This window comes from Physeter macrocephalus, chromosome 4 (assembly GCF_002837175.3).
Source record: "Physeter macrocephalus isolate SW-GA chromosome 4, ASM283717v5, whole genome shotgun sequence".
In the NCBI taxonomy this organism is placed as follows: Eukaryota; Metazoa; Chordata; class Mammalia; order Artiodactyla; family Physeteridae; genus Physeter; species Physeter macrocephalus.
The window spans coordinates 4498795-4515949 of NC_041217.1; the positions used below are offsets into that span (position 1 = coordinate 4498795).

General features: G+C 38.4%; 1 protein-coding gene across 8 annotated transcripts in view; it reads left to right on the top strand.

Moving 5' to 3' along the window:
- Positions 1–17155, top strand: part of DENND1B (DENN domain containing 1B) — a 278187-nt gene that overhangs the window by 226523 nt on the left and 34509 nt on the right. For all 8 annotated transcript variants that reach the window (XM_055084008.1, XM_055084009.1, XM_055084007.1 and 5 more), the window contains 3 exons: positions 284–352; positions 4486–4542; positions 5638–5745. In XM_055084008.1, coding sequence (XP_054939983.1) covers positions 284–352; positions 4486–4542; positions 5638–5745 — 234 coding nt within the window. The remainder of the gene's footprint in view (positions 1–283; positions 353–4485; positions 4543–5637; positions 5746–17155) is intronic.

Sequence of the window (17155 nt, forward strand, 5' to 3'; positions counted from 1 at the left end):
TTAAACTTTAAATATATACTGGTCATATTGCCCAAGTCTGCCTAAACTGCAAAGACGAAGGGATTTTATTATGCCAATTAAAAGAACAGAGTAGAATGTTTATATTTTGTGTGAAATTACTATCGCGTATATAAAAGCTTGAAAACATTCAACATGAAATAATTTTGTAGGTCTTTCTTTAAGCTGTGAGTAAAGCTCTTTTTCTATACTATTAATAATGCTTTGTTTTCAGGACAATCTGGTCAAAAATTTTTAGGACTGTGTTTCTGTTTTTCCTTTGCAGAAAGGAGGTGCACTGCTCAACACAGCAATGACCAAAGCAACCCCCGCTGTGCGAACAGCGTATAAATTTGTAAGTTCTCTTCGGTGTTTAAAAGTTCTACTGGTAAAATTTTATAACATTTTCCTAGATGATAAACATGTAAATCCAAAATCTTTTCTATTTTCCTTTAAATAAGCTTTTAAAAAAATTTAGAGTTAATAGTGACTGAAGCAAACTCAATTATTAAAACTGTATCATTGTCCAGACAGGATATTTCCTTTGTATAATCTAAAAACGGTTCTTCATTTTATTTCAAAGCTATCAGCAAAATTGTGCCCTCAGATTGAAACAGTCCATGATGAAGAGCCATTTTTAAAGATTTGATTCTTTCATTTAACACCATATTTTAAATTCTCATTGTGCACTTGAGGCTTAAGTAGAAAAAGATTTTTAAAAATATGGCAGGTTCTCTTCCCTCAAAAATACTTTGACTCTCCAAAATTAAAATTCTTCAGTGATACCCCATGGCTTGTAGTAAAATAATAATGATGATACCAATAGCAACCACAATAAATAAATAATTAACAAAATAAAGATCTCTTTACTGTGCTAACAGAGACCCTTCAGGACCCGGCCCCTCCTGCACCCTGTTTCATTTCCCTGAATCCCCCAGCCTTGGTGTTTCCAGACCCTGACCTCTGCTCACTTTGTGAATGCAGGGCATTCTCTTTGGCCTCTTTATTCTTCACAAGCCGTTCCTGCTGCTTTTGGGACGTCCTTTTCTTGGCTTCTATCCACCTACTAAATTCATCCTATAGACGTAGTTTAGTTTAGACATTAGTTCCCCTCAAAACAAAAGTCCAGCCCCACACCAAAAGAGTTTATGTAGCTCTTCTGTGCTTCCACAGGACCTGTGGACAGACCTCTGCTTCAACACTTGTTGTGTCTGTGCATCTGGTATCTATATAGGAGACCAGTAGGAGCGGGTGGGTTGGTACTCAGCAAAGCTTTCTTTTAAAATTCAATAGGTCATATATATAGTCTGTATTTCTAAAAATATTCCGGGCATTAGTTTTGATTTTATTAGAATTTATCTTCACATGCTTTCTCGGTAATGAATCGATGTGATTGAATTAATGATAGAATAATATGTTTTGATAACTTTAGAACTTATGTTCTTCCCTTAACTTACAATTTTGATATATATGTAGCCACCATTTCTGTTTAAAAAAATCAGTTTCAAAGGTTATGTTTTATAGTAGCGAGGCTAATCTACAGAGTGGATTCAAAGATACGGAACCAAATCTCTGAACTATCTGAAGCCTTATCAGGAAGTAAAAGTAAGAAGAGGTGACGTTTTGTCTTAGAAGTGTCAACCTCTGCCTTTGTTCAAAGCCTTACTAGGAAAGCTCTCTGAGTAGATTGCCTTCTCACTCTAATTAATACTGGTGGTTTGATCTATATACAGTTTTTGAAGAGATGTTAATTTTTCACAATGAAATAGCACATAGCTGCCATGTAAAAAAAATCGAACTAATGTTGAGCCTCGTTTTCCACATTTAAGATTCTAGAAAGGTGTCACAGTCAAGTACCCTTCATTTTGATTCCTGAGAGAATGCTCAACATTTTCCTTCAGGCTTGGAGAGGTTATATTTTAGTTTTGCTAAATATGTGTTCTTCTCCTTAATTTCACTCATATCTTCCATAAAAGCACAGGGATAAAGCAAACATGTTCAAAACCCCATTTGTTATTTAAATTTTTATCCTTCTAATCAGTATTTTATTTTGAACCCTGCTCAGCAGAACAGTAAAGTATTTCAAAAATTTAAAATTCTGCTCTTTGGAAGATTATTCCCTAAATTAATTTCAGGCAAGTTAGAGTATTTGAATACTCTAGAATACGCATAATCACTTTTAACATTCATCTTGTGATCAGGTTGAACATGCATCAAGAGGTTTGGGGCAAGTAGATAAGTCAGTCTGTGACCTTCATGGTTGTACCTAAAACTCTTCTTTCTAGACTGCTCATATTCTGAAATATGAACCCTGAAATTCCTCCTTTGACCACCGATTGCTATGAACAAAATTCCCAATTTCTCTTGTATAACAGGATTTATTTACCTTGAAGTTCTGTAGATAATACATTTTAAAAAACCCTGGGAACCATGTTTTTAACTGTTTTATGCATTCAGCAAATCACTGTCATGATCTAGGCTTTGTACTGGTTATTGGAGCAGGACAGGCGCTGTGCGTAAGAGAGGGACTGTCCCTGCTTTTATGTTTGTATTGCTGTGTGACTCTCGGTGCTTTGGACGCACTACAGAGGTACCGAGTATGTATTCACTGAAGGAAATAATGATTTTGTCCTATACTTAGAACTTTGTTCTATGCTTAGAACATTTTTCTATCTTGTGTTTTTCCATGCTCATAAGGAGCCATAAAGAAAACTCGAGTTGACATACATATCTTCTTATACATCTAAAAATAACAGCAAAGTGAATACGTATTTGATTTGGTTAAACGATGTTCTGAGTCAACTTTCTTGTTAGGTCTTTGCATTTTAAATTATTAGCCAAAGCCGTATTTGCTGAAGTGCTTTTCTGCAGAGCATACTTGTTCGTTGATAAGTTTCCACTTGGTAAATTGAAAAGGATAGAGAGATCCTGTCCCCACCTTCCGGATGGTCTGAAAGAGGGCAGTGCGGGGGAGGTGGGCACAGGCGTGTGAGCGAATCAGCGCAGGGTTGCGACGGTGACTGACACCTCACTCAGCTCTGCATTAGAAGCATCTGAACGAGGCGTGTGAGTCAGGTGGGCTTTGAAAGAATAGAGGGCATTTAGGTAAACTAGAATATAGTCCAGATGTGAGTAAAGATAGGTGCAAATTTGAGGAGATTAGAACAGGAACATTTTTGAGGGGGGTAATTATGCATTTTTACCTAACGGGAATGTAGGCTTTAATATAGGACCCTTGAAATAGATTCAGTGGCTTTACCACTAAAATGATGCATGTGAAAATGCTCTATTGACTCTAAAGAACCATGGAAATATAATTTAGTGTTATGTGGCTTTTTAGATTATCTTTTGCTGTGTCTCGTATGTTTTGGTTTTGCCTCATTTACAATAACGAAATAACTGTTCAGTTCAGAACATCTCTTGAGCAGCTACTGTATGCCAGGTGCTTGCTGAGTACTTCGGATGTTAACAGGCCCCTCTTCCCCTCCGTGAACTTGGGAAGACCCTCCCTGGAAGTAACTTGGCTTCATCTGCATGACCCGAGTCTGTAGAATAAGACTCACAGTGCCTTTTCTTTCGTGAGGCTCAGATTCACTGGATGTATTTTAAAAAGCTTAGTTTCTCCTTCTGCTTGGGAAGAAGATGGGAGGAAGTTGGACTTGGACCTGGATTTGAATCTAGGCTGTGGAGGCTTATACCCTCCGAGTCACTTTCCTTATTTGTGAAGTGTAATAATAATAGTACTAACCTCATAGTGTTGTGATGATTAAATGAGGTAAAGCATGCTCGGTACCCAGCGCACAAACGCCGAGGAAACGCAAAATAAATGTGAATTTCTTTTCACTTCTTCTGTGGGTGGGAATTTCCAGTGGGAATTGAGCTTTTCTGAAAGTCCCCCGTGGTCTTCAGTTCACTCACGCTGCACAGGAACCACAGCGGGACCTCACGGCCTCCGATTCTGGAGCCAGGTTCCCCTGGAACATGAACGGAGCCTTTCAATTGTTAAATGACTTGTAATTTTTTCCAGGAAAACTGTATATGACATAGACACAACAAGACTCGTGTCTGCCTATAAAAGCACTTTGTAAAGTTGCCTGAGTTTCTTAAAGTCCAGACATTTGCCCAAATAACCTGCTGCTGTGATGTGCTTTCTCTTTTCCTTGCCCATTTGTCAAAGTTTCAGATTATGGCTGGGCGGTAGTCATCTGGTGGCCTCTTGTGTTTTTTAATAGTTTAGGAGGAGGAATAGGCTAACTGCTAGCCTTGTATGATTCCTCTGCAAACAGAGACTAATCATGCTTTCACCACCTCATTTAGGTGTAATAGTGGGTGGTATGTGTCCCTGAAAATAGAGCTTTACATTATAATTTCTTCTTTCTCTATATAATCTGAAGACTTAGTAATTTTCATTAAATGGGATCTCATATACTTATTCCTTAAATGTAATAGAAGCACGCTGAGCCAGACACTGGTGTTATCATTTTCTAGGCAAAGAATCATGCAAAGCAGGGAATAAAGGAAGTGAAGAGTAAGCTGAGACACAAGGTACGTCCTGTGCTGCTTTTCATTCTACCTTGATTCTTGCGTTAGTTTGAAGCTTATGCCTTACAAATCACACGAGATTTATGTTTTTAATGACTTTTGAAATATGCTTAGCCCTTTGTTCAAGAATGTATTTTTCATAACAAGCCCTCTGGCAACTATCTGCCATTCTATATGCACCCCCTGAATAATCTCTTTATTGTCTGCATATTTTATCACAGAGCTACCGAGATCTTCAAAGACGCTTTAACAGGATGTATGTTTTCATAAAGTCGATTGCCTTGATATCACAATTGAAATTCTTGCTTCAAGCTGAGAATTTTTTTTTTTTTTTAAAGATGATCTTTGGTGCAGAATTAAGGCAGGAATGCCATTGTTTGGCTTTATAGGATCTTTCCAATAGTAGCTACTTTAAATTGAAGAATGTTCTTTTTTTTTTTGCACTACGCGGGCCTCTCACTGTTGCGGCCTCTCCCGTCGCGGAGCACAGGCTCCGGACGCGCAGGCCCGTTGCGGAGCACAGGCTCCGGACGCACAGGCTCAGTGGCCATGGCTCACGGGCCCAGCCGCTCCGCGGCATGTGGGATCCTCCCGGACCGGGGCACGAACCCGCGTCCCCTGCATCGGCAGGCGGACTCTCAACCACTGCGCCACCAGGGAAGCCCTGAAGAATGTTCTTAGTTTACAGAGGTGTATTTGAATCTGTGAATATTACATATATGTGAATAGTTACGTTTATGTATATGTGTGTTTGATTTGATTACATATAATATCTTTGCAGATTTTATCAGTTGTTGTGGTTTGAATTTCTGCCTCTGGAGGGAAGAGACTACTTAAAACTTTCATTGTAGTAATAGAGAGTGAGCGATCTTCATATAAATTTTATTGAAATTGTTCAAAAGAGTCAGATTATTTTGGAATTTATTAATTCATAATATAGAAAAATGCATTTTCTTCCTAAATAGGTTTTTTAAAATTTATACCCCAAGTTTTATTTTGTTATTTGCATCTGTATCGGATACTTTATCTATTAAGCAAAAAAGTTTAGTAATAAAATGAGTATTTTAGAATAACCCTTGTATGCTTCTTCACATGTAGGAAAATGAGGACGATTATGGGACTTGTTCTGGTTCTGTACAGTATACGCCCGTCTACACGCTACCCAGTGAAAAGGGAAGAAACCTAGCAAGGCGTAAGCTCGCCCAGGTGAGGTATTTTACCCTCCCGTCTCCCAGATTCTGAAGTCTTGCACTTCCAGTCAATTCTTCAGGAAAATTTGGAATCCGTTGAATTTTTTATCACGTGGTGAGAAACCCTGCGTTGACGGTCAAGGAGGTGAGTAGGTGGCGTCTGGGCCACCTATTGGGCCACGTAAGAGGGTCCTGGGAGCCCAGGGTCCAGGTCCCAGTCTGTACACACGTGACTGGGTCGTGTCCTCCTGGTGAGCGGAGAGAGTCAGGGCAGCGTGTGGTTGCCCGGGACTGGGGGTAGCTTATTGATGGCTTCCTTTACTACAAAAGTAAGGTGAAACTCATACGTGGGGATTTGACTGCTAAAGTAATCTGTAGAAATTAGAATATGAAGTAACGTATGTCTGTCTTTTTCTAAAGTTAGATATTTTATTTGCTATCAATAGTTAAAGCTTCTGCTTCTATCAAATGCTACTTAAAATATTGTCCTAAAGTAGGAAAGGGTCCAGGATCATAGCTGTATGTGTCTCTGATTTTGCATCATAAGTGAGTTGCTGCTGGTTTTAAGGAAGCAAAATTTGCATACGCCAAATCGTACTTTAAGTGGTCTTAGAAAACTAGCTTTTAAAAGGAATTCTCGAATGGATGATAGTTACGAAACCATGGAATTGGAAGCAGCTGCAAAGCTTCATTTATCACAGTCTCCAAAGTTTACGGTTGAGGAAGTTGGTAGCCGAATGGTCCCATCACTCACCTGAAGTCTTGTAACGAGTTAGTGGCAGGGCTGGACGAGAGCCCACCTCCGGTGCTCAGGTGGCTCCCTGGATGTGCAGACACTCGGTGCAGGGCTTTCTTGTGTCTTTAGGAATAGGGACAGGGCCCCGGAAGCGGTGCTAAAACCTCAGCCTTTGTAAAGAAGACCGATTCGTTCGGTTGTTCAACAGCTATTACACGCCAGGCACTTTTCTAGGTATTTTGGAAAAACATAAAAAATCTCTGCTTCGGGGGGCTGTTTTTGTAACATACAAAGTGCCCTCTCTATGATTTATCCATTTGTTAAGCTTACGTTTTCATACTTAGTATTGCTTAACTGCAGCGTATTGGTCATTGAATGCTGGTTGCATGACCTGAATTGTTTCAATGAAATAATTATTCCACAAGGGTAGGAAACTTTTCTGGCTACCACCATTAACTGGAAAACATTTATTAACTTGTAAATTAATGATGGATTTGCAATCAATTTCTTAATTTTTCTCCCATCACTAGAATGTTCATTTCCTGTTTGTCCTCAAGCTTTGACATCTTAAAAACTTTTCCAGAACGTTTACTGCCTTAATATTGGATTAAGCACTTAGATTATATTTATCACGATAAATAGATTTTTATGTGAAAGAAATGTGGGAATCTTTGTTACCTGCAGGATGCTTTAAGATAAAAAGCAAACACTTAAATTGGAGAAATCTCTGTTCTAAATGTCAGTTTTAAGTTAATAAAATTATTTTTCTCTCCTCATATTTAAATTTTTAAATCTGCCTTTTCTTTAACGTGGCACAATATTTTAATGATAATTTAATTATAAAAAACATGACTGATTTCTGTTTTTGTTTGTTTTCTTTGAATTCCTAGAGACACCGTTTCTGATAGAGAAAATTATATGAGGTAATAGAAAACCGTACAGGATAATAGGTTACATTCATCACATACTTACCCTGAATCTGCATGGCTGTCATTTACTGTAATGCCATTAGTGTAGTTATCTGCATTCATTAGTTTTCTGGTGGACATGACATGACTTTAACAAGAATTAAAAGAAGTAGAGCTTATTCTTTTGAGAGTTATTATTTTCCTACTTGGTATATAGGAATTTGTTAAACCAACATATTTAGATTTATTGTGCAGATGCTGATAATGTCTGCGTAACAATCTTTGCGAGTAATAAATACCTGAGTTTCAGGCAACGTGTATACCCAGAATATGTTTCTTTGTATACATCTGTCCCATTATATAAATAGATACATACATCTATGTATATGTATTTTAACAGCTAAATTTTTTGAGTTTATATTTCCAACCATTTACAACCCAGTATTTATTGTAATTTAATTTTTTGCTTTTGCTTGTATTTCTTGTATAATTGAAATTTGATAGCTTTAGATTCACATACACACTAACCAGAGAGGTAAGTTTTGGGCCCTTTGGCAATTCTTTTCCTTGCTACTTTCCACCCTTACTTTTTTCCCCATAGCTGCCAGAATGCATGTTTTCTTGCCATACTAATTTTACTTCTTTGAGCTGAGAGTTATAGGGCTTTGAAATGATAGCCAACTTGTGGTCAGCAGCTTATTTATAAAAGCAGACCATGGTACATTCAAATTGAAATTGTCATCTAATTCCAGATCTGAATTATTTCTTTAATTTCATAGTGTTAGCAAACACATACACCTGAAATACGACAACAGCAGGACATTTATTATGAGGAGCTAGGTGTTCCTGCATCCATGTGCAGGAGTGTATATTGACTTCTGGGAGGATTGGGACTGGAAAGCGGGAAAAGCAGTCGGGGGAGAGTATCGACCCCACCACCTTCTCTGTCTGTCTCACCTGGTCTGTTCTCTCTGTGTGTTTGTTCACTGTGCATTCTGTAGATCGGCTTTCTCAGCTCCTCTGTCCCTTCACTGAGCTTGCAGGCCCTCAGTTCAAACACCTGCTAGAAATGGACCACATATACATATGGCCACCCTTTTCTTTGGATTCCTTTGCCATTTAGGCCATTACAGAGTACTGAGTAGAGTTCTCTGTGCTGCACAGTAGGTCCTTATTCGTTATCTATTTTACGTATAGTAGTGTGTATATGTCAGTCCCACCTGAAACTAACACAAGACTGTAAATCAACTATACTCCAAAAAAATTTTTTTTATTTAAATTTAAAGAAAAGAAAGAAATTGACCACAATTCCCAAATCCAGTTTCTTGAGGAAGAACATAATCAGCCCACATGGATCGGGCATTAATCCTTGGCTCCGTCTACTCTAGCCAGAGAGGCGGGCAGAGGACCACGTTAACACGGACACTGGGACGGTGGTGGGTGTGAACAGGGAAAGCGGTTCTCAGAGTAGGGGTTTTAAGGATTATGACATTATCTCAAAGGATTTCTACTTTTTCTAATTGCCTTATAATGCTATTTGCCAAGAAGTCATCTTTGCAAAAGAAAAGAAAAACCTATATTTTTGAGTGGTTAGAGGCTGGATCCTTTGTCCCACAAATCTGAAGCTTGGTAAGTTTAAGGTCAGCCTACCCTGATGGGCTGCCGTGGCCTCCGTTCTCACGGGAGGGATGAGCCACTTACACAAACAAAAGGACCTCAGCAAAAATAAGCTTCAGATGCAATATTTGCACTTTGGGCAAAGAGATCAAAAGGGATCAGGCATAGCCTACTGCCTTTTCTTTGTGGTCTGATATTGCAGAAGCTTCCTTGGTTCACTTTTTGGAGATAATCCAATCTCATTGATTTAATCAAAATAAGATCCAGTATCCCGTGGAGCAGACAGAAAGTTGATGCTAGAACCATGTGCGTGTTGTTCTATGATGATTCCCAAATCAGCATGTTCTCTCACTCCTATCTGCACAGGTTGTGATAATATTAGGATCTGAGCACATGAAGATTTTCAATTAAATATGGAAGCAATCCTGGGAATAGTTGGATGTGGTTAAAGAAAGAACCTAGATATCAATAAATACGTCAGAGACACTGATGTTTATTTGTTTATATTCTACCTATTTCCAAAAACAAATTGATATCTTACAAAGAATCATAGAACAAAGAATTAAAATTCATTTAATTTAGAGAAGATTCACGGCAGAGAGAAAGTAAGTGTAGTAAGAAGCTAAGGCCCCGACCCGTGCTTAGCAGCCAAAATGAAGAAACACAGCTACCATGATTCATAAGCACAGAGATTTAGAACGCTGTTCAGGAGATTCATCTCCATCTCAGGACGTGGGGCTGGCTGCACACAGCCCCGAGGATGTCCCTGGCAAGGATCCCTGTGTCAAGAGAGGGAAGGTCGGGTTTCTTTATTTGGTCTCTCCCATGCAGTCTCATGATGTGAAGCACTCAGGCTCATCAGAACCTTCCTTGCTGTGGCCTCAGCTTTCACGTGAGTGTTGAACTGCTTAAAAAGATGCAAAGGTTACAAGCAGAAATAAGCCTAGAACACGCTCTTTCCTTCGTTCTGTAGCATCTCTCTCGTGTCAGTCCTGGCTTCTCCGGAAGGAACAATGTCCTGCGCCGCGTCTTATATTTGATTGTTCACGTCACCAGATTCTCTTAAAAGACTTGCTTGGTGGTAAATTCAGTTACCTGAAAGCAAGATTCTGTAGATACCTATGGGATTTGGTGATCCAGATAATTTTGATGTTCTTACTACTATTTTCTTTTTTTTTTTTTTTTTTCCTTCTTACTGTACGCGGGCCTCTCACTGCCGCGGCCTCTCCCGTTGCGGAGCACAGGCTCCGGACGCGCAGGCTCAGCGGCCACGGCTCACGGGCCCAGCCGCTCCGCGGCACGTGGGATCCTCCCGGACCGGGGCACGAACCCGCGTCCCCTGCGTCGGCAGGCGGACTCTCAGCCACTGCGCCACCAGGGAAGCCCCATTTTACTACTATTTTCTAAACCTCAATTGTTATAGAGTTGAGAGAACATTAAAGTGCACTGGAGCAGCCTTGGAAAACCCAAGGAAAAGAGACAGTTCCTTGATTAACAGTCTGTGTGTGTTTGTGCGTACTACAGGATAAATTTAAAGCTCCCAACAATCCAAGCGGAGCGGGAACTATTAGCCCATTTTTCAGATTTAGACGCGGGGAACAGAGGGATTGAGAAACGCACCCAGAACTCTTCAGTAATCAATAGCAGAGCAGGGGCTGGAAAGCAGGCAGACGGGCTCATCCGGGAGCGTTAAGCCCCGGCCACTGCTCTCGTGCTTTGCTTTGAGAGGGGTGCTCTTGGAGGAGGGGCTGTTAGAGCCAGGGGTGTGGACTTTACGGCCAGAGTCTTGACTTGGAGGAGGCTGCTGGCATCTAGCATGAAGCCAGACACACCATCTCTAAACCTTAATTTCTACATTTGTGAAACGGTAGGAACAGTACATGTCATCTTCCGAGGATGCTGCAGGCATTTTAGATCATGTACGTAAAGCACCTGTCACACAGTAGGCACTGAGTAGTTGGCCGCTGTCCATTTATACATAAACACATATCTTGAGCTTCAGGTCTTTTATAGCAGTGGCACCATCTGACCTTCTTCTCTGTTCTCTCTTTCCAGAGTCACTAACAATCCTGTAGTCACTGAAGCACTGGGGACCCTAAAATTATCTGTCTTCATTCTAAGTAGGGATACCTTTAGATCTCAGTTTATGATTTGGAAAGAAATATACAACTTTTTGTTTTTAACCAAGAAATCTCTGGGTTTATAAGACCTTAACTTTGCCATTTTATTGTCAGATTATCTAAATAAAGGATGTGGACTTGACTCATCCTATTCCTAACCTGTTTGCTTATCCATTTGAAAAGTCAATTTTGGCTGTATAAGAAGAACTTTACATTTCCAGTTTCCCAACTAGATTTGTGTAAATGAAACACTTTATCTTCATCCATTTTTTGAAAGAGAAAAATGAGACTTTGGTCATTTAAATTCCAAGAGTGTATTTTAAAGTAAAAAAATAAAATTTTATAATCTGGGTACTGTAGAAAAGAACAAAAATTAAAATGTGTGGTGTTTTAAACTTCCATTACTTAGCTTATTTTTGAAATGGATTGTGAATCTATATCTACTCGCAACAAATGGTAATTTGTGTATTGGTCTGCTAATTAGTATGGTTATTTCCCGTTTTGTTGATGAGGCTTAAATAAATGTCAGGGGTATAGCCATGAAGATCTTCCAATTAGGCTTCACATTTGTAAAACCCAACCCTTTTCCCTTTTGTGTGAAGATGACAGTTCCAGCAGCAGCCCCAGCCTAACAGGACTCCAGGGAAAGGTTCCTCCTCTGGTTTTATTGAAAATAGGGCCAGTTGGGTCCAGAGAGAATACCGCCACTGGCCCTGGTGCAGAACCGTTTTCATCTTGACTACATACTTACCTTCTTTCATCCATTTTATTTTAGAACAAAACACTGTAGACTCAGTGAGCAATGTCTAGACTAAGTCTGTCATTTAAAATTATGTTTTAAAATATTTGCGTGTAAAAATTTAGTGAAACTTTCTAAGAATGAGAAATAACTTTAAATAATATGCAAAATTTATATGAACCTAAGATACTGCTCCATAGTTAATAATAATTGCCTTTCTTAACTTACTCTGGTAATCGTAATGTGTGCTGTCTGTGTGTCTGTGTTTCTCACAGGCTCACACAGACACAACTAGACCAGTGAATGGCGAGCAAGAGTGTCGCTGTATTACAAGTCAACCTTAACAGATGGATGGCCCTAAGCGAGCAAAACCACTGCAGCAAAATCGAGTGAAAGTGGAGGATTGAAGCTTTTTGTTGTTAAGCCCCATTAAAACCCTGGCACACGTATCACTCTTAACTATTGCATGTCTGGGGCGAGCAGCAGTCCACTCAGGTCTATTTTCAACCTGTCTAATTAATTATGTAAAAGCTGCATGAGAAAATATGAATGGAAGGTTATTTTTGCATTTGTACTATAATATAAAGTGTGTGACTGCTGACAAATACCCTCACTTGGAAGGTAGTCAAGACTTTAACCCAAATACAGTGTTTACAAATAGAAATGTGCTCAATAGCCATAATGCCTCCTAATAAGATGAGGTACTATTAAACTCGTGGCCATTTATTCTGTTTTTAAAATTACGTTCACATAGAGACTAATAGTCTGAGGTATGAATGGTTCTTTAGAGTGAAGAAATAAGGACAAAGTTTATGCCATAAAATATGATATATGTGATTTTTCCATTTTTTACCCATAGTACAAGGTGATAATGTACACTGCAAATGAAACTGCTATCTTTTTGAGTCCTTATGTATTTATTGGTTTATAAATCATCCTAAAGGATTTGGAATATAGCACAGCATCAATGAGCTCATTTTATAATTGATGAGTAATGTAATTTCATCTTTAAAAAATGTGCTTAGAAGTTGTCTATGCCTTTTTTGGCATGTGGAGACTTGGCAGGTAAGGCATTTGAAAGCCACATTTCAGTTGAATGTGAACTTAAATCCCAGTATGGAAGCATGTTTTAAATATGAGATGTCAGATGGTTTACATTTTACACAGAATAAATCTCATATTTTAAAATACTGCCAATGAATTTGTTTCTGTGAAATTTACCAGAAAAGATAAACATTTAGATTCTCTAAATTGCTTAGTTCCTAAGCATCGTAAGTGATGGGATATTCACACCTAGTAGGGTGTGGTTTATAGTATTGTGTTTATGACACACTTTTCTTCATTGGAATTCAGTGGAATCTGGGAATAAAATGAATGTAATTAAGGACAGTGTTTCTTTCTCAGGTGACAGAATAGATTTCGGAAAATGACATACTTGTTGGGATCTTTGAAAAATATAGTCCATTGAATAGCTTTGCTTTATTGGTCAAGAAAGAAATGGCATAGTCATTGGTTTACGGAGGGAAGTAGCCACTTGCTTCTTCTGACCAAGAAAAAAATGACTGTAAACCACAATGAGAAAAATAATTTTGACCTCGGGGGAAGGGGGAGAAATGAGTTTATGAAGGAGGAGAGCCAGATGCTTGGAAAAAATACTTAATGTAATATAAATCTTACCAAATAATAAAAATAAGTTTAACCAAATCATGGTAAGCCAAAAAAAACAAAACAAAACAAAACAAAAAGAGAAACCCTAGTTTTTTATTTTTAGCACTCTGTTTACTTTGGCTTAGTATTGAGAATTCTGTTATTATGATTAAGCTAAAGTGCTGAATTAAAGTGATCAGAAAGTATAAGTATTAAAGTATGAGAGTTTCAAATGATAAAATGTTTTTTAAAATAAGTGTGTTTCTATTAAAAGATGCCCACGAAAAGTACTGCCTAAATGAAAACACGGTTTAGCAGTCTTTGTCCAAAAGCCACTCTTTGATACGGCGTCTATGTAGTCTAATTTACACTAATGCCACTAATTTATAGAATTGATCCGTTCAGTCCAATTTGAAAATATGGGTACCATGTTGTTGTTTTAAAGAAAGTTATTTTTCTCTGTTGTTTCTGTTGAAATAATATTAATTTCCAACATGTCAAATTTGATTATTGTTACATCTGTGCCCCGCCAGCCCTCCTCCCCAACACCCCAGTTGTGGATGACTGGGGTGCCCTCTAGTGACCATTAGGTAATATTTTCTTTCCTTGAAAGAATGGTTACGCAAGACAAAATTCATAATTATAAAATTTGCCTTTCTCTTTTAGAAACACAATAGAATACATATTTGAGAAATTTATAGTGTCATAAAATTGTTCAAGAACATTGTTCTTTCAAAGAGACAATTCAAAACCAACTCCTTCTTTCAGCAGCTGGTCGGGACTTCATTTTTAAAATGAACAATACCTAGGGTATGATAAAGACTTACGTGAACACGTTCCCTATACTTTATGAGACGTTTTTGGGTTGAAATGTACCTTTTTAATGTTACACTTTTACTCTTCAGATTTATTGCCACAAATGGCTATGTCATTTATCACAAAGTCTTGAAACAAAAACAAAGGTACTTAAATTTTCCATTTAGTAAATATACTGAGTATTACCATTCTAGACTTTACATCAGTAATTACATCACTAAGATCTTTCTGTTCTGTTTAACTTTGTGAGAACTTTTTCTCGTTACCTCTTTATTTTAAGGGCTTTTGGTGAAAGTAACAACAGCTCTGCGTTCCAAAAGTCCCCACGTTTTCTAGACAAATTCTTGTTTTCTCCCAGGCATCCTGGCGTACAGAAGTGATGATTTTCTTCCTGTTTTGTGTGTAAGAACTGCTTTTAAGGTTGGTCAGAGGTTAGTGTTAGCGTTGATGAAAGGAAAGGCCAGTCTTGTCTTGGTAGGCGTTGCTCCTGCTGTGCGTTAGTGTCCCCGAGGGAGAGACATTGCCGGGAGTGTCAACAGATGTGTAACTAGAGAGTGTGATGGAACCTTATTATCATTCGAACCGGATTTGTGTCTGTTACACACGATTATATTTCCTGGTATAGAACATGAAGTAGTAGCATGATGCATAAATATCTGAACAGGTTACAAAATAGGACTACTTTGTGTGCGGCCTTCTCTGGAAGTTCTTCATGGTTCTTCTAGCACTTGAGTCTAATCCTGGTCAGGTTAGTTAACACGCATCCCTCCCCCCCCCCGTAATTACCACTTACTTATTACAGCGAGAACACTGAAGACTTTCTCTCTGTCTTAGCAAATAAGCAACTCTCAAGTATACAACACAGTGGTGTTAACCGTAGGCACCATTCTGCTCATTAGGTCCCTGAACTTACTCGTCTTGTAAGGGCAAGTTTGTACCCTTTGACCAGTGTCTCCTCATTTCCCTCACCCCCCAGCCCCTGGCAACCACCAGTCTACTTTCTGTTTCTCTGAGTTTAGCTTTTTTACTTTCCACATGTAAATGAGATCATACACTATTTGTGTTTTTCTCTCTGGCTTATTTCACTTAGCATCATACCCTCCAGCTTCATTCACGGTGTCACAAATGGCAGGCTTTCTTTCTTTCTGTGGCTGAATGGTACATGCCTCTGTATAAGCATACACCACATTTTCTTTATCCATTCCTGTACACAGGCTGTTTACATATCTTGGCTGTTGTGAAAAGTGCTGCAGTGATCCTGAGGTGCAGATAGCTCTACGAGACAGTGATTTCATTTCCTTCTGATAATTACCCAGAAGTGGAATTACTGATCATATGGTGGTTCTATTTTTAGTGTTTTGAGGAACCTCCATACTGTTTTCCAGAGTAGCTGCACCAATTTACATTCCCACCAACGGCGCGCAAAGGCTCATTTTCTCCACACCCTCTCCAGTATTCGTTCCCTCTTGTCTTTTTGATGATGGCCATTCTAACAGGTGTGAGGTGTTATCTCATTGTGGTTGTGATTGGCATTTTCCGGATGATTAGTGATGTTGAACACCTTTTCAATGTACTTGATGGTCATTTGTATATCTTTGGAAAAGTGTTCAAGTCATTTGCCCACTTTTTAATTCGATAATTATTATTTTTGCTATTGTATGAGTTTTTTATATATTCTGTATATTAACCCCCATCCGATATATGATTTGCACATATTTTCTTCCATCCCGTGAGAATGGGAGAAATTTTCATTTTGTTGATAATTTCTTTTGCTGTGCAGAAGCTTTTTAGTTTGATGTAGCCCCATTTGTTGATATTTGCTTTTGTTGCTTGTGCTTTTGGTGTCATATCCAAAAAATCATTATCAAGACTGATGACAGGGAGCTTTTTCCCTATGTTTTCTAACATTCTATGAGTTTTACAGTTTCAGGTCTTAAAGGTAAGTCCTTAACCCATTTTGAGTTAACTTTTATGAGTGATGTAAGGTTAAATTCATGCAGTTTCATTCTTTTGCACGTGAATATCCAGTTTTCCAGCAGCATTTATTGAATAGACTACCCTTTCACCATTGAGTATTCTTGACTCCCTTGTCAAATCTTACTAGACCATAAGTGCATGGGTTTATTTCTGGGCTTGTGATTCTGTTCCATTGATCTATGTATATTTCATATCAATAACATACTGTTTTGATTATGATAGCCTTGTAATATAGTTTGAAACCAGGAAGTTCAGCTTTGCTCTTTCCAAGACTGATTTGGTTATTTGGGGTCTTCTGTGGTTCCATACAAATTTTAGGATTCTTTTTCCTATTTCTATGAAAAATGCTGTTGGAATTTTCATAGTAATTGCATTGCGTCTGTAGCTGGCTTTGGGTCACATGGACATTTTAACAACGTTAACTCTTTGTGTCCAGGAACACAGGATGTCTTTCCATTTATTTGTGTCTTCTTCAGTTTCTTTCATCAGTGTCTTAAAAGTTTTTGTTGTATAGATCATTCACTTCCTTGGTTAAATTTATTTCTAAGTACTTTATTGTTTTTGATGCTGTTGTAAATGGGATTGTCTTTCTTTCTTTTTCAGATAGTTAGATCATCGTTAGTGTATAGGAATGCCAGTTTAAATAATTTTTATTGACCTGTTTTAAATGGCTGATGAGCCCATCAAAAGAATTATCTTTTATATCATGTTTTTGTTTACAATTCTATCATTCAGCTTGACTCTTTTATAGATTATGTCTCTCTGCTGTCATCCCATCTGTTTATGCATATTCTCCTTCTTTTTATTTTGTTCTTACTTTTCATGTCTGGTAGTTCTTGGGTGATGGACCCCATGTGTAAAAAAGC